Source organism: Canis aureus, chromosome 16 (assembly GCF_053574225.1).
Source record: "Canis aureus isolate CA01 chromosome 16, VMU_Caureus_v.1.0, whole genome shotgun sequence".
NCBI classification, from domain to species: domain Eukaryota; kingdom Metazoa; phylum Chordata; class Mammalia; order Carnivora; family Canidae; genus Canis; species Canis aureus.
In genome coordinates this window covers 39142178-39165340 of record NC_135626.1, presented here as the reverse complement: position 1 = coordinate 39165340, position 23163 = coordinate 39142178, and the positions used below count along the sequence as shown (strand labels likewise).

At 39.1% G+C, this 23163-nt stretch overlaps 1 protein-coding gene across 6 annotated transcripts; it reads left to right on the top strand.

Annotated features, from left to right (window-relative positions):
• Positions 1–1100: 1100 nt before the first annotated feature.
• SMARCE1 (SWI/SNF related BAF chromatin remodeling complex subunit E1) lies at positions 1101–21191 on the top strand. 6 transcript variants are annotated; one of them, XM_077853141.1, is made up of 11 exons: positions 1101–1417; positions 3506–3557; positions 3727–3770; positions 6708–6875; positions 11920–12000; positions 12898–13029; positions 13281–13452; positions 16898–17070; positions 17597–17698; positions 18358–18568; positions 20915–21191. In XM_077853141.1, exons 2-11 carry the CDS (start codon positions 3551–3553, stop codon positions 21121–21123), a joined length of 1299 nt encoding a protein of 432 aa, XP_077709267.1. In that variant the 5' UTR covers positions 1101–1417; positions 3506–3550; the 3' UTR covers positions 21124–21191. The 6 variants fall into 6 exon arrangements, with proteins under 6 accessions (XP_077709267.1, XP_077709269.1, XP_077709268.1 ...); XM_077853143.1 differs by having other exon boundaries at positions 1109–1417; positions 6708–6812; XM_077853142.1 differs by lacking the exon at positions 3506–3557 and having other exon boundaries at positions 1109–1417.
• Positions 21192–23163: the final 1972 nt, after the last annotated feature.

The window sequence follows — 23163 nt, the reverse complement described above, 5'->3', positions numbered from 1 at the left end:
CTGGATTATATTTATATTATATTTGTATTATATTATAGTTAATAAAATCAAAAGTTGTAGCTGGATTTTCAACTAGGGAGCATTCCTAACCCACCCCTCTATCCCCCCCACCACTGTCCAGGGTCAACTGTACATTCTCTCAAGTATCACTCAGGCCTATTATCCTTTGACAACCTCTCTTTCAACCTTTCCCTTTAGTTTCACTGACTGCTATTTATGAGTATGAAAATATTGGGAGCAGAAGAATTAGACAAGATGTCTCTCTTGTGGCTGGCTTTGCAGACTTCTGGGGATGCCCTGGTCCCTGCTGGCACACCTAAAAGCCCCCAAGAGCAGCCCAAGAATTCAATCAGTCCCTCTAAATGTCAACAGCGTTTTCAAGCAATTACAGATCCTTGTCCCTCCACAGCGGCCCACGGCATGGGCCAGGTGTTGACATATCCCAGGAAAGGCGCACTAACTGGTAAACCAGCGTAGGTAGGGAAAAGGGCACAGAGTGCAATAAAGTCACCGAAGAACCGTGCGAGTTCAGGGGAAGGACTATTGGGGGGGGGGGGGGGTTCCAAGAGGGCACCACAGTGAGAGTCAGAGCAGGACCCGGAAGGTCAGGTGAGTTTGAGCCGAAGGTGGGGATGAGCCCAGGCAGCGCCGGGCAGAGAGCCGCGGCAGCCCCCGCGCCGCAGGGGCGCACAGCCTTGGCCGAGGGGGTTGGCATCTCTGCGCCCCGGCGCAGAAACCTGGCGATCACAGCGCCCGCGCGCTGCGGAAAACCGAAAAGGTCCCCGCGCTGCATTCTTGGTCAAGGTTTATCGCCCGGCCGTGGAGGCGGGAAGCCCCGCGGGGCGCGCGTGGGAACGGAAACTCCAGGAACCCGGTGGTCCTCGCCTCCATCCTCGGCTCGCCCGAGTTCGTGCTCTGGCTCCGAAAGCGCGAGCAAGGAAGAACCCGGAAAACACCACCACCACCACCACCACCACCACCACCACCACCTGCGGGAGCGGCCGCGGCGGCTCCGGCGGCGGCCCCGGAGCAACCCCGTTCGTGGAAGCCGAGGCCCGCGACTCCCGCCAAGCCACCTGCAGCCGCTCCGGCCCCGCGCGGCGGCCGCCCAGGCCGCTCCCGCCGCCGGGCCCCTCCGCCCACTTCGCCGTGACGAATCGGCGCCCAGCCCGAAAATGCCCACATTCCGCCGGTTTGGAGGAACGTATGGGGCCTGAAAAAAATCCCTGACTGACGAAGCTTCACCGCATCCTCAACTGGAGGGTGTTTTTGTTTTTTAAAGAGTCGGGTGAGGCCTGGAAGACAATTAAGAAGAGTGTGGAAAGTGCGAGTGGGGACGCTCCGGACGCGAGGGGCGGGGCGTGCGCGGGACAAAGAGAAACGAGGCCGGAGCTGCGGGCGCTTTTTCTGCCCGCGGGTGAGTGTTTCCGACTGGGCCCGAGCGGGTCGGGAGGGTGGCGAGTTGCGGTGTCCCGGCTTGGCTGGACCTCGAGTTCCCGGGGGTTGCTGGGGTTCAGGCGGGGCCGCGGGCCCAGAGCTGGGGGCCGGTTGCGGCCTCCGTGAGGCCTAGCGGAGCGGGGGCCGGGAGGGAGTCCCATCTGGGGCCCCTCCCCGGAGGCAAGATGTGCCTCTTCCACGCACCCCGCGGAATCGGTCACGCCACCCACGCAGTCCCCTCTTCAGTGGAGTTCCTGGTCAAGCGCGTTCTCCACGGCAACCTAGAGGAAACGACCTCCGGGGAAGCCCTAGGGGCGAGCCAAGCCCGTGGTCCAGCCCCCTCCCCGACCCGACCCTCCCCTCCCCCCCCAGGAAGGTGGTTCCCCCCGGTTGGGCAGCGACCCACGGGGTGGCTTCGAGTGGAGTGCGAAAGCTCTGAAACCGTTTGGCCTGGGTTTGAAACCCAGCTCTGGCACTTCCTGCCTGTGCGGCTTGAGACAAGTTACTTAAACTCGCCGAGACTCCCTTTTTTTTTTTTTTTTTTTTTTTCCCACGTGCAAAGTAGGGATGTCCAAACATATCTCACGGTAGGCTGGTTGTGACCATGAACCAAGATAAGCGGTGAGCCTTCCTCGTATATAAGGTGTCCCAACAAGCAGCTAGTATTTATGGCAGGCGCCAGGGACGGGTCCCTGTGGCAGACGAATGTACAAGCCCACTCTTACTTAGAATTTACCGTAGCAGGCGAGGGCAAGGATTGTAAAGTGTTGACAGTAAAGTGTGATGATGTACCAGGGAGCTTTGGCAGTTATTGTCAGGGCTCCCCACAGCAAGGCCTACCGGTTGTTGACAGCACGCTGCCCACCACCCCACCCCACCCCACCCCCAGCCCCCAAACGATAGCAGGAAGGAAATCTGCACCGAAATCCATGGTTTCTGCCCTTTCCTTGAGGAAAGAGGAAGAGATCCAGGTCGGGCCGTTGAAAAAATATTTCTTTCCACACAGTCCTCTTACTCCTCATGCTCCAGGGAGTCCCCTTAAAGTGTAGGAAAGAAGCAAAAGCATCGTGCTTGTTTGACATAACGTTCGAAGAAAGTACTCCAGCAGTCATGGAAGTTACTTGCTCTTTTCCTAAAATGAATGTTTGTCTCTTTGTACACATTGTGTGTGATGTATATTGACGTAAGGAGCAATCTCACAAGCTCACACGTGTATGTTATTGTTCTGAGCTGGTAATACTAGGACAAAATGTAAGAATTGAGCTAGGTGCTGGGACTGCAAGAATGAATGAGAGGCCTCTGTTCTACAATCTAGCCGTACTCGCAGGTATAATGCAATATAATGAACAATGTTATAGATTTATGTAAATTGGATAGGAGTACAGAGAAGGAAGCAGTTTGTTCTCCCCAGGTAATTTATCAGGAAAAGTCCCATTGGAGGAGATATATTTTTGAAATGGGCTTTGAGGGGTTAATAAGTTTTTCAGGTAGTTGCTCAAAAGTTATTCCCAGGAAATACAAAGCTGTTTACCACTATAAGAGAATGTAAAGCTCATTATCAACCAGTTACCTTTTGCACTGCTTCCAGGAATAAAATGCTGCCTTGTTTTAATAGAAGTAGAGCTGGGGAAAAAAAAAAAAAATAGAAGTAGAGCTGCTGTTGATCAGTGAGCTGTTAGTATAGTATCTGGTAGGCCTTGTTGGGGTGGGCCCTGATAATAAATCACATTCTATTGTCATTATATTTTTATCAGTTTGATTAAATGTTTACATGGCATTAGCAAAATGTTTTCCATGCAAGAGGTGGCCTGATATACAAAAAACTTGGAAGTACATGTCTAATACCACCTTTAGTATCCCGAGTAATTTGTTTTAGTTGTTTAATTCTGATGAACCACATGACTTATAAGAACTAGTAAAATATGCAAAAGATTTGATTACTAGAAGATAGTGTAATTTTACTAAGAAATACCAATTAAACTACCCTATTCTTTAGGAGAACATCTCTTATGCTTGCTGAGTTTTGATTCTCTTTTTTTTTCTTTTTTTTTTCTTTTTTTTATTTTAGTGTCTCAGATTCATTCTTAAGGAACTGAGAACTTAATCTTCCAAAATGTCAAGTAAGTTTCATTTTTTATATTTATCTATTAATAAGAGACTAATGCCCTAGCAAATGGGAATTCCAAAATACTCTCATTTTTTTTCTTCAAAACAGGACCATTGGTAGTTTTGTTGCATAGTATTATATCTCAGTTGTTTACAAGAAGTTATTTATTTTCTTTCAAACAGAAAGACCATCTTATGCCCCACCTCCCACCCCAGCTCCTGCAACAGTAAGTTTTAATTTTCTTGTTAATGTAATAGCCAAGTCTGGCCTTGATACAAAAACCCAGATGTCTTCCAGTGACAGTCACTCAATCATCACAGCAACAGGATGAAAAATTCAGCCAAAAAACAGCACTTCCTACTAAATAAAATAACTCTTTGCATCTTACCTTGAACCAACCCCAACATCTTAAGAAACATATTGCTGAAATTCCAACCTCCTATGCTCAGTTCTTTTTTTAATGGGAAATAAATGATAAGTTTAACACCTCTTTCTAGTTAATCTCTATCAAGAGTTGATACTGAGTGAATGCTCGTTCTGGCATTTGTTATTATTTTTAAACCTAACCTTCAACTGGTTATATTTTCTCTCCTTGTTTATATATAATTTTCATATTAAACAATAAAGCTTCCAGTTCTATAATAACACTCATTATAAATTTTTATTTTTCAAGCTGTTTAAGTAAGGATTTCATTATCTGTGGGTCAGATCCTGCCTATTGAGTATGTTTCCAAATTTCTAAATCATACTTGTGAACTAGGTTTATCACCGAGCAAGTTCTGGCCCAGCTTGGACAGCGTGTAAAATAATCATCCAATCCACAAAACAGATATAACAAACTGTTCAGGCCTTGCTGAAAAGGATTCCTTGTTGTTTTTTGTTTTTTGTCTTTAAGAAAAAAAAAAAAAAAACACTTAACATTGACCATAGCCTACAAAAGCAGTTCTTTAACAGCTGTTAGCCCTCCTTCCTTACCCCTTATCCCCCAAATTGCAGGCTCGCCTACTAATTAGGTCCTTGTGTAATTTTTTTCTCCACTAGATGACTCTCTTACTAACCCTCAGATGTATGCTTTAGTTTTATTTATCAACAATTTATTTTTCCTTAGTAAAATACTTCTTAAAAGAGATACTGTATCTCATGTTCTCATTTCAATTTATGTAACATACAGTTTCTAAAGTTACTTCCAGTAGATCTTAAAGTCCTGTGTTTGGTTTGTTTTCTTTCTTAAATCAAAGAACATTTCTTATGACCATCTCCTTGGCACTCTGCTAGTGGCTATACAGGTGGAGTTGAACATTTGAGATTCTGACCTCAAAGAGCTAACCATGTACTTCAATTTTGGAAATGGTATAATTGTAATGTTTTAGTTTTGATTTTTTTTAATTCCCTTACCTAATTTTCTTACATTATTGCCTCATAATGTTGAACAGTGATTCTCATTCTTTATGCAAACTTTGAAGATGTCATTTTGACGTACATACTGCCTCTGACAGTGTATAATCTCTGGAAGACAAACTTGATTTTTGGGGATAATAAAAATAGCTCAAAAACCGAATGTCCCCTTATGACTTCTCAAATGTAGAGAGGGATTTTTTTTTTTTTTGGCCTTTCTTTAGTCCTATTTCTGTACCATTGTAATTTCACATTTACACATAAAATAAAGAAGACTAGGGATTAGCACATCCAACAGAATGGATTTTGAATGAATTATCCTCCTTCCTCTTTTTTTTCCATACTTCTGCCATCACCACCACCACCACCACCACCACCACTACCACCACCACCACCACCACCACCACCACCACCACCACCACCCAAATGTACCACTCCAAGTAATATACACTTCTTTTGTGCCTTTGATACTTCATCTGTGTTTTGCCTACTTAAATATGCTTAATTTGCGTCTTTTATAACTATACAGACTAGAATTGATCAGTTCTCTTCTTCTAAAGAGTTTCAAATGTAGTATCTGCTTGAATATCTTTCTTTGGGACACTAAGGATATGTGCAGCGGCATGTTTTAGAAAATTGTGTTTATAACAGCCACAGCTTAGTTGGGATGTGTTGTGTATTTTACATTCCACAATTGAGGACTAATATTGTTAATTGCATGTTTAAATTAGCTGTTTTGATTGAGTTTCACTAGGTAAAATACCCTACTTTTGGTTTCTCTTTGCTACATCCTTTTTATGCATTATACCTTGATTCTTATGAACATTGGATGTCATTGTATTAACCATGAAGGCACTGCTATATAAGAGCCCATTTGTGATTACATCAACACATAATTCACGAAACCCAAAAATTCCATTGGAGCAATTGTGTTTTGAAAGAGTCAGAGCTATCAAGAAAGTAGATGAAAAAAGAAAGTTCAAGTCTGTCAACTAGAAAAGTAGTTCACATTAAAACTAAGGCAGAAAGTGTTCATGATTGACTATGGAAGATGGATCAAAGAAGAGATGGAAGAGAAAGCCTAAAAAAAAGAATGACTGGGTTTAAAAGATAAGATAGTACCCCCAAATGAAATCCATGCATTTCTTATAAGTCTTTGTTTTGAAATCATGTATGTGACACCCATTGAATTCCACATATGTTCTTTTCTATGGACAACTCTGGCTTCCTGATTTGAGTATCTTTTCATCTCTCACATTATATAGAATGATTTAAAATTGTCTCTGAAAACGATCCATTTCTTGTTTTTGTTTTTAGTAGTTAAATACATTGGCGGCATCTACATAACTGTCAAGTAAATCACGTTTTGTTTTGCATGTAAAGTGTTTTCAGACTTCTAGTTTATCACATTGCAGGCCTTCCTATCTCAGACATATATTGCTAAGTTGCTATATTATTGATCATAAAGTAATCCGGAGTGTTTGAGACACTTCAGTGTATTGCTTATTCCAAAAAAACAAGCACACACGTTCACACTAACAAACATGACTGGCCCCCTGCAAAGAGAAAGAAAGGGAAGAAAGAAAAAAAAAAAAAAACACTTGCAGACTGGTTTCTCAATGAAAGAAAAAGAACAATTACAACACATCATTGCTTGTTTAAATTCAGGTTGCTTTTGCATGCCATATGCAGATCATTTTTCATTTCTGTGTTTTCCTCGTTTGAGCTCATTTCTCATTCGTGTTTTTGTCTCATTTGTTTCCATCAGCAAATGCCCAGCACACCAGGGTTTGTGGGATACAATCCATACAGTCATCTCGCCTACAACAACTACAGGCTGGGAGGGAACCCGGGCACCAACAGCCGGGTCACGGTAGGAGAATCAACTATTACAGCATCCGGCAAACAACTGGATTTGACCAGAAATGCCTCCAGAGTTAGGTCCTTTTGAATCATCAGCACAGCCATTTAAAAAAAAATTTTTTTTTTTAACCTGGCTTTTTGACTATTTTAAACATTCGTTGTACGATCTTACACTGGAGGAAAAAAAATAGCGAAATCTGGATATGTATATAGAAGAAAAGAAGAATCCATTCTGTTTGGTGGTTGGTAGAGCTAAAGCCCTGGGCACTTAACTGCTTATACTATATGTAGACAAACCTAGAATTTCTTATGGTTAAAATACCCTTTTTGAGATAGAGTATCTTCCATTTAAGGTAATTGGCATGAGTCTCAAGAACTCAGTTTCTTAATAAAAGCCAGGCTTATGGGCCTGAGCTTATTGCCGCTGGCCTACCAGTTTGAACCACTGCACATAATTATTTGTCTTTTGGATTTAATAGTTGATTTTCTGAGATTCATTTCTCTCCAGTTATAAAAAGATTTTTATGTAACTTCAAAGAATTTCAGAATGCATGTTGAATGAAATTAATTTGACATGCCAAACTAGATACCTACAACTAAAAGTGCATTTATCTATAGGACAGGCGGTATAATTTCCAAAACTGAGGATGTTTCATTTAAATGATCAACCTAAAACACCCAAACTGGGTGATAATACTTCAGATTTTTAATTTAGAATCATCTTAAACTATGTTCAAGGAAGCTTAATTAGCAAAGAAATAAATGTAAAAATTATTTGCCAAAGTAAATAAAAATAAATCCAAAAGCCAAATACCTACATATATGTGGCATTGGTGAGAATTTACACAACCCAGAATGGCTGTAAACTTTTTAATACTTGGTTTTTGTTTGCTGTATTCATAAATAATTCAATTAATGTGACTTCAAAAGAGCCCTCTCACCCTGTAGTCAAGCTAGAGCAGAAAACTTGTAACTATCAAACTGTATGTCTATCTTGGTAAGCATACTGCTTAGCTTGATAGGTTTTGTTTGTCTAAATTTTTCATTGTTTCTGCATAATTTGTACTTCATAAGCATATCAAGTTTTATGTGCCATGCATATTTCATGGTATCTGAAAAGAATTTTGACAAAGTGTGTGTATGTATGCATTTCACAATGCATACAATTTTTATGTGCATTGGTACGTGTTTTTCCCTGGCCTAAATGTGTTTCACAAGTATAACAGGTGGCAAGGTTATCCAATGATAAAGAGCATTTTAATTTAAACAAGGAGCAAAATCAATTTTGGATCATTCATGTTAATGCAGAAAATTATTCATGAGGAGGGAAAAGAGAATGATTACATTTTAATAGCTCTATACAGTCAGCTCTTGATTATCTATGTTAATGGAATAGAAATGGTGATAACTGTATTATAAGCATCATTTGTATTTCAGTTTGTATAAGCGTTTTGTTCCTAACTTGGATATATCTGTGGGAATTCTCTGTTAATAAAGAGAGATCATTCAGTAGGAAAAGGAAAAGTCACCCACTGTCTCAGGACCTGAGTCAGTTATATTTCTCCTCATTTCCTCTGGGAGATGTTAGAACCCAATATTTGGAGTGGGCACTAGCTTTGGGGTAGATTAATACAGGAGGGTTATTGGATGTGGAAGATTTGGTGTTTTAGTTTTTTGTGGTGGTTTTCTTGGTATTATTGTCCTCATAGTACCAAAAAGTGTATGCAACCTAGACTCAACCTGAAGGGGCCTAGAAACTGAAGGCTTTCAGCCTGTTAATCTCAGCCCCTTCAACTTTTAGGTCACTGAATCACAGTATGAGAAAATTAGTTATGCCTAAAGTTTTACACAACTTTTTTTTATATATCTAACTTAAACTTTGTTAGGACTTAATGGATCTGATTTTGACTATTATCAAAGTGTTTTATTTTAAGATGACCCCCAAGGATGTGTTACCTTTTTTTTCTCGGTTCCTATTTGATATTATCGTTTGCTAATAGCCTTAAGTCACTAATTTGAAGAAATGAGTCTGTGAAGCCCTATCAAGTAAGTAGCTTCCTGTAGGTCTACAGAAATCTGGTTTCCCTCATGATTCTAGTACACTTGAATAGTTTCGAGACTTTTTACAGCCTGCAGAAATTTTTTGGAGTACCTGCAATAGCGATGAGATGGAATTCATTCCTAGTTAGTCCTTTCCAATGTTGGTTAACATTCTCTTTAAGTACAGGTGTGAAAAGTTTGAGACAAAATTTTAAAAATGGCTTATTTCTGTACTGTAATGGAAATTTCATTCTAGAAGAAAACCCTACCAGAGAAAGTGGAGAATTAGAAGAAACAAAATCTCTTGAGTGATCAAAATAAATTTCACAAAATCATGGTTTTTATTCATAGGCAATTCCCAATAATTACTTTTTTTTTAAGATTGTATTTATTCCTGAGAGACACAAAGAGGCAGAGACATGGGCAGAGGGAGAAGCAGGCTCTCTGTGGGGACTTGATCCCAAGACCCCGGGAAGGACCTGAGCTAAAGGCAGATGCTCAACCACTGAGCCACCCAGGTGTCCTCCAGTAATTACTCTTATATTAGCACAGTTTTAACAAGCATGTTACTTACATTCCCCCAACTCATTTCCAGTTAGAAGCAAAAAATTATAGAGAGGGACATTTCCTACTAGAGGTACCTTTCCTGATAGAAACAAGGAAGGAAACCGCTAAGAAGGGAAACATTCCCTCAAAAGTAAAGGGACCAGCAGCTTTTACTCCTCAAGCCAGAGGAGTACAGGCAGGAAAGCAGGGGTTGTTTCTGATGGACTCTTATCAAAATAAGGTTAAAATGTCTTCATTTCAAACTGCTTTTTTTTTTTTTAAGGGTAATGTTTAAGACATTGTAGGAAGATGTCTGCTGAGATGGTAAATAAATTAGAGATGTTTAGTGATATACATCTTTAGTGTCCTGAAAACCAGCTAGAATTTAAGTTTGGTTATTGTTTTTGGTTTTGTTTTGCTTTGTTTGTATTTATAAATTGACTAGTCAAATATAGATCATTTCATTCAAATGATGAAAATGTAGACTTAGTATGTAGACAATTTGGGTACCCCTTCCTTTGGAAGAAAAGAGGAAGAGTAAGCACATCCATTAATGTTATCAATTGTGGTTCTTTGAAAAGTAATCAGAGCATATATTACTATAATTTGTTTTTAAAGTGTTTTAATTCAATACATTTAAATATAGACATTTTAGAGTTCTTTATCTCTTTAAAGGAAATTTGTTAGGAGTGGTCTACAACTTCAATTATTGGACAATTCCAACTTTATTTGTAACCCACCTTATGGAATTTTGAAAATTTGTGTTGGATACAAATTGGAAATGCTTTCTAATAACTGCATATATGAAAATTCAGACCTTTGTGAATCTTGCTCTGAACCAGTGATGTAAGGTTAGCCTCATAGGAGTTCCTTTACCCCTCCTTAACAGAGCTACAGACCTTGAAACAGATCTTCTCTTATGGCCTGTTCATACCATTGCTGTTGACAGTGTCTATCCCTGTGGCTCGCTTCACTCCATTGCCCAATACTGACTGAAAAAAAAAAAAAAAAAGAAAGAAAGAAACAAGGTCTGTTTGCATGGGCACTGGCATGAGGTGTGGTGTGAATGTATGGGAGAAGTGGAAAGAAAAGAGGAAATACTGCTTCAAAGGTGATATCCTTGCTAACAAGTTCACGTATGAAGAAGCAGAGTTACCGCAAGTAAATAGGGTTGGAGGAAGACCCTCGTCGGAGGAGGAGGAAGCATTGTTTGAAAACAGTGGAATGGGACACACTAATCTCTGAGCCCTCGGATAAAAAATAATCATAATTGGTGTCCCAACTCAAAAAATGAGGAGTTTGTCCAGGTTTTTATCACAGTAGCAGCTGAAGAGCAAGGGAACAAAATGTCACTCATTTAGACTCCTTACAGGGATTCACCAGTCCCTGTCTTTTGATAATGAAGCCAGCACCTCTTCACCCTCGCCCGGCAAGGAGCATCAATATCCATTGTCTCCTAGAAATTGAGAGAAAATAAATGTGATTCAGTCATTATTAATTTATTCTGGGTCCTTAACCAAATGTAGTCATGTATGCTAAGATGAAACTAAGCTCAGAAATAAGTACTTTTGGATTGGAGTTATCTGGGTCACCCACTAGACAGTACCTGGTATCTCTTAGATATTAGCCCATAGAAAGAACCAATTTCTCATCTTTTTCTTGGCCTTTTTCCCCCCCTCTATCCTACCTTTATCTTAACCTTTTTAAGAAATATTTTTCGTCTCCCCTCCGCCTTTTGTTTTTCTTTCTCTCCACAAAGCCAAAAATTTGTAATCAGTATAAGGCCTCAAAAATAATTGTGCCCTGTGTTTGCCATTTCTCTGTTCTTGGTACATTCCTATGTTGTTATTAGGACTAAGGACAAGAAAAGGCATGACTTTATACTTTTGATCCACTTTGTAGAAAGCCACTAGATATGGTCCTAGAACCTTAAGAAAAAATAAAATCTCTAGTCTTGATAAAGGAAATAAGTTTTTTTGTTTTCCGTCTTGAACCAGAAGGTAGTTTTTGCAGGGGTATTCTTTATGTAGGGGTGCAGTGCATTTCTGAAATAGTACAGGTAGATACAAAGTCCCCCACAGACAGTGTGAGAGTGGTAAGTTCTGAAGGAGCCTAGACTTGGGCAGATAATCAAGTGTTGACTGTATGTAATGGTAAATTAAGCACAGTAAAAGGGTGTTAGGTTATGTCCTAAATGTGGGACATGTGATATGTAAACATATATATTTTTTCGATGTATGGATTATTATGTAATATGTTATTTGTTCACAGCCAGGTTGTCAAACCAGTAGCAAAAAACTGCTAAGTAAAATATTTTAAAATTATGTGCCTAAAGTCATTTTCTTTATTTTCTTTTGATGTGAACATTTCTGAATTTGCAGAGATAGCTATTTTCAGTGGAGAAAATATAAGAATCTTGTATCCATGGACCAGTAGAAGAAAGGCGCATTAGAATTTTTTAAGGGCTCTCTTTTCATTTTGCTGGTTAACTACTTGCAAGTGAATAATGAATGTATTTAACTCTTTTGTAGGCATCCTCTGGTATTACGATTCCAAAACCCCCAAAGCCACCAGATAAGCCGCTGATGCCCTACATGAGGTACAGCAGAAAGGTAGGTGCTAGGTGCCAAAAGGGAATGAGGACTGCTCTTTGCTGCTTTGCTCTATATCAGATTTCATAATGGCTTAGCCAGTGTTTCTGTGCATAGTTAGAGAGAAAGGATAAGGAATTGCAGTTTTTAAAGAACTTAATTCTGATTTCAGAATTCCAGAACTAAAATCCAGCAAGAAGAACATCATTGAATAAATAGTTTAAATCCATAAGACAATGTTATATAGCCTCTTGGAGAAGTTCAGTGAAATGAGAAAAATCTGAAGTGAAAAAAGGCATACATATGTACCACATGTATTAGACTCTTTATTTTTTATAAAAAGAATAGCAACTGTATGTTTGAATTTTAAAAAAAGGCCTAGAATGCAGAGGTTATATCTATACAATAAGCTTATGGTAATTTTCATTTTCTTTACTCTTCTTGAATTTTCCCTTGTGGTTTGGTTTGGCTTGGTTATGAACCTGTGTTCTCTTAAAGTAACAAATAGAGCCAGTATCTTTATTAATAGCAAGAGCATTTAGCTATTTTCACCACTATTTAGAAATTTGTGGTCACAATTGTTACACATATATTTAAAGATATGGTCTGTTGTATTATACAGATTAACCACTTTCCTTCTAAATTCTGTGAACTTTTAGAGAGAGACTATGTTACTGGGTTAGCTCATCTTAACTGTCAACAGTGATTGGAGATATCTTGAGATCTGCCATGGATTAATCCAGCAGAGGAAATGAGATTGGTCAGCTATTGAATTTTGTTACAGCAGGCCGATGAGAACATAAGGATTCAATACTATTCCTTCTGTTTTTGTTTATGTTTAAAAGTTTCTATGTTAAAAAATATTTTTAAAGGTCTGTATTGTTAGGCATCCTAAAAATTTCATGTTTCCTTTTTAAGGTCTGGGACCAAGTAAAAGCTTCCAACCCTGACCTAAAGTTGTGGGAGATTGGCAAGATTATTGGTGGCATGTGGCGAGATCTCACTGATGAAGAAAAACAAGAATATTTAAACGAATACGAAGCAGAAAAGGTAGAATGGGGATCACAGTGGGATGGAGACAATATATAAAATGCATAAACATTTGCTTGTTTATAAAAAACAAAAGCTGTAATCAGTTGAGGCTCTACTGTCTCTGCCTTGGTCAAGTCAAATTTCTCTAGGCTTCAGATTCCTTGTCTGTAAAAAGGAGATAATTATGTCTTTTGATAGTCAAATGAGATAAAGTATTTGTATAACCTGCAATATGTTAATTATAAAACTGAAAAACATTTGAATTTCAGATAGAGTACAATGAATCTATGAAGGCCTATCATAATTCCCCCGCATACCTTGCTTACATAAATGCGAAAAGTCGTGCAGAAGCTGCTTTAGAGGAAGAAAGTCGACAGAGACAGTCTCGCATGGAGAAAGGAGAACCTTACATGAGCATTCAGCCTGCTGAAGATCCAGATGGTAAAAAAAAAAAAAAAAAAAAAGCAATCTCTTACGTTTTTATTTTATTTCCTATCCTAAATGGGAAACAAAGCATATCTAAGTGCCATTTTAATATTTTGAGTAATTATTTTAAGATATATTAACTTCCCACAAGAAAAAGGTATATCCTTGTTAGTGTAGAAGACAGCAAAAACTATTTATAGTTTACCAGATTCTTTATACAGGGAAGGTTTTGGAGTCATAATCAGAATTTTGCCGCAACTGCTTTTAAAAAGCTAAATGTCTTCTATTTATATCTTGTTTTCCTGTTGGTTCCTTAAACTTGCTGAATTAAAGGCACTTAAGGGAGAAAGTTAATGAGTGGATAGAAGTATTTGGAATTTTTCTTTCTATTTAATTCAGAAATCCAACATAGCTCATGATAAACATGAGGAAGTGCACACATACAAACTTTATACACACATACAAATAGCAGAGCATCTTGATTGGCATCCCATGACAAGTTTGCAGGTGTACAGATTCTACCCCTGGTCTCTGCAGCCAAGCAGGATCTGAAGCTGCAAGGAACCTCAGAGCTAGCCACCTGCATCTGGGAGCATACTCCTCCATGAATCACACCTGCTGTACAAATAACATTTTCTCATGTGCTGCTATGAGGTAGAAAAGGCCAGAAGCTCTAGCTACAAGCAAAAAAAAAGAAAAAATCAAGAAAATAAGATCCCATTTCAGAGTAGGGGTAACAGAGGAGGCTTGTAAGAACTTTAAAGATACTGCAGAGAGAGGAAACAGTAATGCCACCTAAAAACATGGATAAACGTATACCTAAAAGGAGAAGGAAAACAATGTTTTTAAAAAGAATGGACTGGGATACTGACAAATATTCTCATAAATAGAATAGAATAGAATAATAATAATAAATAATAGAGTAAAATATGGAATAGAAACAGTACCGAGTGTTAAATGGAATCAGCAGTGGTAAGGACACACTAGCAAACACAGAGTAAAATAACTCAAATTGGGACACCTGGGTGGCTCAGTGGTTGAGTATCTGCCTTCAGCTCATGTCATGATTCCCAGAGTCTTGGGATTGAATCCTGCATCGGGCTCCCTATGGGGAGCCTGCTTCTCCCTCTGCCTGTGTCTCTGCCTCTCTCTCTCTATGTCTCTCATGAGTAAATAAATAAAATATTTTTTTAAAAAATTACTCAAATTGGATGATTAAGCAAGAAAAACCTGCAGAACTAAAAAGATGATCCAGTCTATGAATAATTAGAAGGATGAGGAATCAGTAGAAGAGTATAAAAAGACTAGCCACATGGGAGCCACAAGTAGAAGCAATTAACATTTTTTTTTAGGTGAAAGGAGACCGTGTAAGCATTGAGCAGGACTTTAGAGACTCATTCAGGAACAGTCTTTAAAAGATCCTCTTCTCTCTTCCTTCGATTTCAGCCCATTATGTTTTACAAGTTTAAGATAGGAACTTAAAGCTGCTGGTAAGAAAGGACAGGTGGAGATGAAGATGCCAGGAGAAGAGTGACTTTAGACCTTGGATTTTTCACCCCAGAACTGAGCAGAAAAAGGAAGATTTGCAAGGTGGGGATGAGCACCGATCCAAGAGAAGGACAGCCCCCTATGAGCAGCACAGCAGCTGCCAGCTGCTCTTACGGAGAAGGCATATGCACTCCACTCCAAACAGTGAAGGGTTTTTTAAATGGCATTTTAGAGACTGAGGTAAAATAAATAGCTAGTGAATTAGAAAACAACTAGAAAATATAAGCCCACCGCTGCCCCAAGTCAGACAACTCTTAAGTGCAAGGAAAGACAAGCCCAGATTGCTAAGACTTGATTTCCCCTACTAGTGGTCAACACTAGAGCCCTATAAATGAAAGAAGGAAGCATATAATTTAGATAGAGGTAGCATGAATATACCATGTATAATCCAAAGTGCAAATATGAAAGACTTCCCCCAAAAAACCCAGGAAAGTCGTGGAATTTTTGTTTAATTCCTTGAGAGACACAGAGGCAAAGACATAGGCAGAGGGAAAAGCAGGCTCCCCCATGAGGAGCCCATTGCAGGACTCCGTCCTCGGATTCCAGGATCATGCCCTGGAATCTGGATCATGCCCAGGATCTGCCTTTGGCAGAAGCCCAACCACTGAGCCACCCAGGTGTCCCAGTCATGGAATTTTTTTTAATGGTATCCTATATTCCAGTAATTTTCATTTCAGAAGTATGTTTCCTAAAGAAATTACTTGAAAGGAGACAAAATAATTTGCAAAACAGTCTGTGGCCATGGTGTTTATGATGATGAGATTTTGGGAACTACCTAATTACCAAATAATAAAGGAGGTGCTAAACTGTGACAAAGCAGTACAATTTGGACCGCTGGCAAAGGTTCCTAAAGCGTGGTCCCTCCACCTCTGGTGGGATGCTGAGATAATTAGATAGTCCAGAAAGGAACTTTTATAATAATGTGTATTGCTTAAGAGGAAGCTTTTTTTTTTTTAAGTGAGTTAATTTAAGTAAGTTAAATGATAGTATGGATTATTAGCAGATATGCCCCAAACCACAATGGTGATAGACAAGGGTTGAGATGAAGGAAACACTGTTGCATAGCCATTGAAAATAAGCATACAAATCAGATCCATGTTGTAAGTATATGAGTTTGAGGGAACGAAACAGTATAATGTCTTTACATGCTGACAACTCTATACATGTGTAGATTGATAAAAATTAAAGGTAAAATTTGGTAGTGAACATTCTTTTCCTATAAAATTACTTTAGGGCTTTAATGGTTTTTTAATTGCATAAGATGTATATGGCAGTCTGAGACACAGTGTTGCTGGAGTTCATGTTTTCTCTGCAAGTGGGCATTTTTCATTTCATTTTTAATACTTCAGTATTAAAGTCATATGGTGACAAAGACGCTGTCCAGCTCCTGTGTTGTCATCATATATAAATGCCCTAAATTACTACTGAAAGAGGAAACCATTCAGCAGCACTGCAGTCCTGCTGTAACACGCAAGCCCTCCCATTGTTGGATTTTCATGCCAGAAGATACATGGTTTTATATCATTTGTGTTTCAGCCAAGTCCTTCTCAGAGACTCATCATCACTTAAAGATTTCAGGAGAATAACCAGTACCCTGACCAATGAACATTATGTAATCCTCCCTATGGTTTTTAATCAAATGACTGCCCCGTTGCTCCTACGATGCCCGTAAGGCCCCGTTGGGTTTGTTTCTGTTTTTTAAAGATTTTTATTTATTTATTTGAGAGAGAGCGAGCAAGCATGAGCAGGGGGAAGGGAGAGGGAGAAGCAGACTCCCTGCTGAGCAAGGAAGCTTCTCCCCTTGTTAGGCCAGTGAGGGCCATGGCTCCTTGGTGATTAGGTGTTCACATTGTTACTCTCTCCTGTTTATGGTTACTAGTGACCTCATTTCCAGACATCTTATTTATTCCAGATTATGATGATGGCTTTTCAATGAAGCATACAGCCACTGCCCGTTTCCAGAGAAACCACCGCCTCATCAGTGAAATCCTTAGTGAGAGTGTGGTGCCAGACGTTCGGTCAGTTGTCACAACAGCTAGAATGCAGGTCCTCAAACGACAGGTCCAGTCCTTAATGGTTCATCAGGTAAAGTCACAAAGCATTTGTTACAATAAACTGGGTGTATGTCACAGAGCCCCAGTGGCATGATTGTATGCCATGCATCAGTGTACAGGCTAAATATTTCTGTGTTCCATCTTACCTGGTCCTCATTCAGGGAAGAGGCTTGAGGAGGTAGAGGTTTCCCAGAGATTTTAATGTTTGTCATCAAAACTGTAACACAGACCCTTGTGATGGAAAGTATGTGTATGGAGAATTTTAAGACATCTTCTCAGATGTTACTGCTTAACTAAATATTTTTTTGAAGACATTGCTCAGGCCTGAAACAATATTCTTTAACATATACTTGTTAATTGTAGTCACTCCTCTGTGCCACATTTTATGTTTTTTAAATCTTAGCTAGACATATTGTACAATAGATGATTTAATTTCAAAATTCAAAACCTTTGCCATGCTGTGAAAAAGCATGGGCCATTGAGAAATATGTTTTATGTTTGCCATTTGCTTTTGAGAAAATAATTCAATAATAATAAAGGCTGATCATGTCTTTCAGCGAAAACTAGAAGCTGAACTTCTTCAGATAGAGGAGCGACACCAGGAAAAGAAGAGGAAGTTCCTAGAAAGCACAGATTCATTTAACAATGAACTTAAAAGGGTATCAATTTAATGTGTTCACTGTACTTTTTATCACTGTGTCTGGTACTTTTTTCTTTTTCTTTTCTCCACAATAGTATTTTTATTAAATGTTATTCACTTTGAAACAGGGTTAACTTTGCTCTAACTGGTAACGTGTTTGCTTTTATGAAGTTATTCCCATTTTCTGGCAAAATTTCAATAGGTTTAAAATATCATATAGTTTACACATATGTATTAGGCCTATAGACCCTAGACCCCCGGTGTCTAATTTAAACTCATGCTGTCATGAGTTGTTTCCATTTTATTGAGATTTATTCATTAAATGTAGTTTATGGTGTACATTTTGTACACAAGTAAACCTAGTGTTTGGTATCTTGAAATAGGAAATGAAAAAAAAAAAAAAAAGAAATAGGAAATGGAAGCCTTATATATATATAAGTCCAGTGCTTTCAGCATTGCCTCACCAACTGTCCCATAATACTTGATGTTAAGTGGCCGATAGAGCAACTTTTTTTTCCTATAGACACAAGAGCTTCAAACCACATCCGTTCCCACCCCCCTCCCAAAATGTATATAGTTCATAGCCAGGAAAACCCACTTTTTGAAATAATTCCTCTGGTTCAGAGGTTATAAGAAAAGAACATTACTAAGAAAGTTGTATTTCTTTCTGACTACTAGTTGTGCGGTTTGAAAGTAGAAGTGGATATGGAAAAGATTGCCGCTGAAATTGCACAGGCAGAAGAACAGGCTCGCAAAAGGCAAGAGGAGAGGGAGAAAGAAGCAGCAGAGCAAGCTGAACGTAGTCAGAGCAGCATGGTTCCCGAGGAAGAGCCAGCTGCTAGTAAGACCCAGGAGAAGAAGGACGACGAAAGCATCCCTATGGAGACAGGTAACCTGCCAGCTGACTGCAAAGTCATGGTCAAGGGCTATTCTCTATATGATCTACACATTTCCTTTCCAAATCCTAATCTCTGTGGTAGATTCACATAAAATCTTGGTGTCAATACAAAAGAGCAGTGGGGCATTGGTCCGTAGTCTGGCTGTTTGAGGTCTTGGCTGTTTGTCTGGATTGAGTCATGCAATTTTCCAGCTCGGGCATATAAAGTAGAATGATACGAATGGTTAAGGTTACTAGCCCTGGAGTCAGACAGATCTGGGTCTAATACTCTTTCACCACTTGCTAGCCTATGACTAGATAAATTATTTAATCTGTTTCCTCACCTGTAAGTACTTTAATACTGGCCTCTGACAGTGAGTTCTAGAGGACAAATAAGGAAATGTATGTAAAATCACTTAGTATAGGATTTGACACAGTAATGACACTCCATGTTTTAACCTTTATTGCTAAAACATAGTGTGTGGTTGTTACTTTTAAGATCAAGCATCTACCTAAGACAGGGCTGGGCAAGTAAAACCTGCAGGCCAGATCCTGTCCTGCCACCTGTTTTCGTAAAGTTTTGTTGGAACATAGCCTTACCTGTGTGTTAACGTATTATCTGTGGCTGCTTTGGGGCTACCACAGTATAGTTGAGTAGTTGCAGAGGCTGCCTGGCCCACAAAACCCAAAATATTTACTATCTAGTCTTTACGGAAACGGTCTATTGACTTGATCCAAGAGAAGTTCTTACTTCCAAGCATTCTGATTTTCCTGATTAAAAGCATTCCTCAAGGCACAAAATAAGATGTAAAACTCACATAAAATATCAATTAAATTGATTACTAGAAATTTTGAGATCACTTTACCTTCTGGCACTGTTATGACCCTGCCCAGTGCCCTATGTAAACAGGACTAAGTTAAAAGTATTATGGGAGGGGCTCCTGGGTGGCTCAGTCAGTTAAGTGTCTGCCATAAGCTCAGGTCATGATCCCAGGGTCCTGGGATAGAGCCCCACATAGCAGTCTCCTTCTCCCTCTGCCCTTCCCCCTATTCATGATCTCTCTCTCTCTCTCTCTGTCTCTCTCTCTCAAATAAATAAATAATATCTTTAAAAAGAAGTATTATGGGAGGGACACCTGGATGGCACAGCAGTTGAGTGTCTGCCTCTGTCTCAGGGCATAATCATGGAGTTCTGGGATCGAGTCCCGTATCAGGCTCCCTTCAGTGAGCCTGCTTCTCCCTCTGCCTATGTCTCTGCCTCTCTTTGTGTCTCTCATGAATAAATAAATAAAATCTTAGAAAAAAAAAAAGTATTATGGGAAATACAGCCAAAGGTTCCCTGGACCATCACTGCAATAAGGGGGAGAGACAGTAGTCATACTTGGCATTCAACTGACAATTTCCAATTTGACATCAGGAAAACTATTCTATATAATGGAATATAGATCTCTTTACCAGATGTTATTAAAAATTTAATTCAGATTAGCATTTCAGATAGATTTTAAGTTTAATTATCTGAGCCTTTCTGTTTTTTTGTGAACATATTTTTATCTTAACAAGTTTGGAGCATAAGTACATGTCCGTGATTAAAGCAGGAGCTTGAGAATTAGGGTATGGAGTATGTTTCTTTGCTCATTTTGCAACTAGACAAAACACTCTGTGTTTGGCCTCTGTTCTGTCATCTGTGAGTAGAGCATGCCTATGGGGCTTTACTCAGATTTTATCCTTTTAGAGGCTGAAGGAAAAAACAAAATTGAGACTATTTGAGCAAAAACCTCATGCTCTTAATTGCTTACAGAAAACAGCCCAGCATGACATTTTAACAAAGTACCTGAAATACTGCCCTTATGTCATTTCCCACTAATTAAACCCAAAGCAGAGAACAGCATTGTCCAATAGAAATAAAATGTAAGTCGCTGTGTGATTATTAATTTTCTAACACTTTTTAAAGTAAAGCAGAACAAATGAATTAATATTGATAATATATTTATTTAACCCAGGATATCTTAATATTTCAAGCAGTTATCAACATTTTTAAGTATCAGTTTTTTTACATTCTTTTTCATAGTAAGTTTTCAAAACCTCGTGTATTTTATACCTGTAGCACATCTAATTTAGAAGCTAAGTTTTCATCAGAAATAATTGTGATCTGTATTTAGCTTTTGTAAATTTACAGCTGAAAAGTAGATTTTTCAAATCCAAATTGTTTTCAAAGGTGCTAACAGTTCCTCAGTCACACTAGTTCATTCAAATGCTTAACATCACCTGTGGTGAGTGGCTACCACGTTGGACAGCATAGCATAATTAGAAGAGTAAATTTTTATCTTGGAACTGACAGTGACAAATGTGTGATTACAGAGGAGACACACCTTGAAGAAGCAACGGAAAGCCAACAGAACGGTGAAGAAGGCACATCTACTCCTGAGGACAAGGAGAGCGGGCAGGAGGGGGTGGACAGTATGGCCGAGGAAGGGACCAGTGATAGTAACACTGGCTCAGAGAGCAACAGTGCAACAGTGGAGGAGCCACCGACAGACCCCACACCAGAAGATGAGAAGAAAGAATAAATGTTGCCTTGTTTTATGTGTTCTAAATACTTTTTTAAATGAAAAAAAAAATGTTTTTTGAGTTTTAATGGTGTTATGTGGTTTGTGTATTAATATTTTTCTTGTCCATATCATACCACCAAAGGCTTTTGGACCATTTAGCATCACGAGCCAAATGGCACAGTCACCTTTCTTAAGCCGTTATGAAGTTAGTTCTTTTCTTTGGGTCTTATTTTTAGCCCTCAACTACTGAAAGCCTCAGAATTTAAATTAACTGAGAAAACGCCCACCTCTTTTAGAGAGTTATCCTTTGATGCTGCACAATCTACTCTTAAAAATGCCTTCCTACAGCTCACTGGGGTGCTTACCAAAGCCATAGCTTTAAACCTCCCAGTCCCCATCAACAGCCTCCCTGTATTCTTCCACAAAGAGTAGCTTCTTGAAAAGGTAATCATGTATGAATATGTATTTGTTCACTTACCCTTTTTTATTTTTAATCAATGTGGAGTACCAAGAGTTGTGTTAGGGTGTTGACTACAACTGAGTTTGGGTCTTACTGATCCAGAAATAGCCTCCATAGTTTGAGTAGTTACCAGCTTATGAAGTAGTCATTAAAACGAACATGGAGCATACACATTATGTATACTGCTTTTTGTTATAATTCATACCGGGTGTGTTCTGATAAATTCATCCTTACTGTACAGAAAAAAAAATTACTTTTTTACCAAGTTTTCCAAAGACAGAATAGATCACAAAGCTTAAGGAATTGAATATTGCAGTGGACTAGACAACTTCAAAATGCTTAGACCATTCCAGGAGGAAAACAGCTGGGAATTCAGTTCATTCATTTGAAATTGTTCTACAAGAATCAAAACTCAAAACCTCAAGGCTCAGGATCCCATAGATCAGAGTCTACATTTTTGATAAACTCTTAGTAAAGTCTTGGAGACTAGAAACAAGATAGTTTGTGACACGTATGCTTCCCAAAAACTAGAATAGATTTTTACTGAATAGTGGTATATCTAATGGTATATGTTTCTTAAAGGTCCAAATGTAATAAATAAGTGGAAAAAATGTCTCTGTGTTTTTATCACTATTTTTATGCAAAGCAAGTGTATCATTTTGTTACTGTGATGCAGTGACAGCAGGGAGTGGGCTCACACAGCCATTATAAATTTGCATCCTCAGGGCCTTGGTCTCCCCTAACGTCTGTAAACTGCAGTATTACGTTCATTTATACAGGACATTTGTGGAGATCTGTTTCCTCACGGTCATATCACATATAAAGGTTGGTCTTTGACTCCAAAGTAAAAGGAAATCTGTTTCTACATTTAAATTATCTTTGAAAAAGTGGGTAAATGAACACAAGCCCTCAGCTTACATGCAGAAAACTTCATACATGCATGACTTCACTTATAGTGACATTTTTTATAAATCACTGCTGTTGAACTTGAGCTGACCGCACTCATCAGCCTCCTGAGAAAGAAGAAGAAAGGAAGCTTGGGTACTGGGTGGAAACAACCCTTAGTCTCTGTTTCTCTAAATAGCACGTGGGATCTTTGTCCTGTTTGTAAATTGAAGAACTAACGGGTCAAATAGATCAGTTTTTGGGTGTCAGACATTGTAGGGCTGAGAACCTGAGCCATCTACCCAACAACTTGGATAAACTTTGTGGGTGCAGGCCATCTCTGTCAAAACTGGGCAAAGAATTTGTTAAATACGTGTGTGGAAAGGAGTGACAGAGCAAAATCGGGTCATTTACCACGTTATTGAAGTCTCTAAGATGATGGAAGTGGGGCCTTTGCCCAGCTGGAAATGGCACTGAAAAACGAGCAGCTCTCCGCCAAGCCTGCCCACACCATACTAGGCAATTGGCTGGAGAATGAATTTAATCAGATGCGATTTGACCGCTTTTTAACCGCCAGGCAGGGAAAATTGAATTAAAATTCCCCTAGTCAGAGTGATCTGATTGGAGAAATCAACAGTGTTGGAGATGTTTCTTAGTTTCTTTGAGAATGTGGGATATAATTGAGGTCTTTGATTTTTTTTTTCCATATCCCC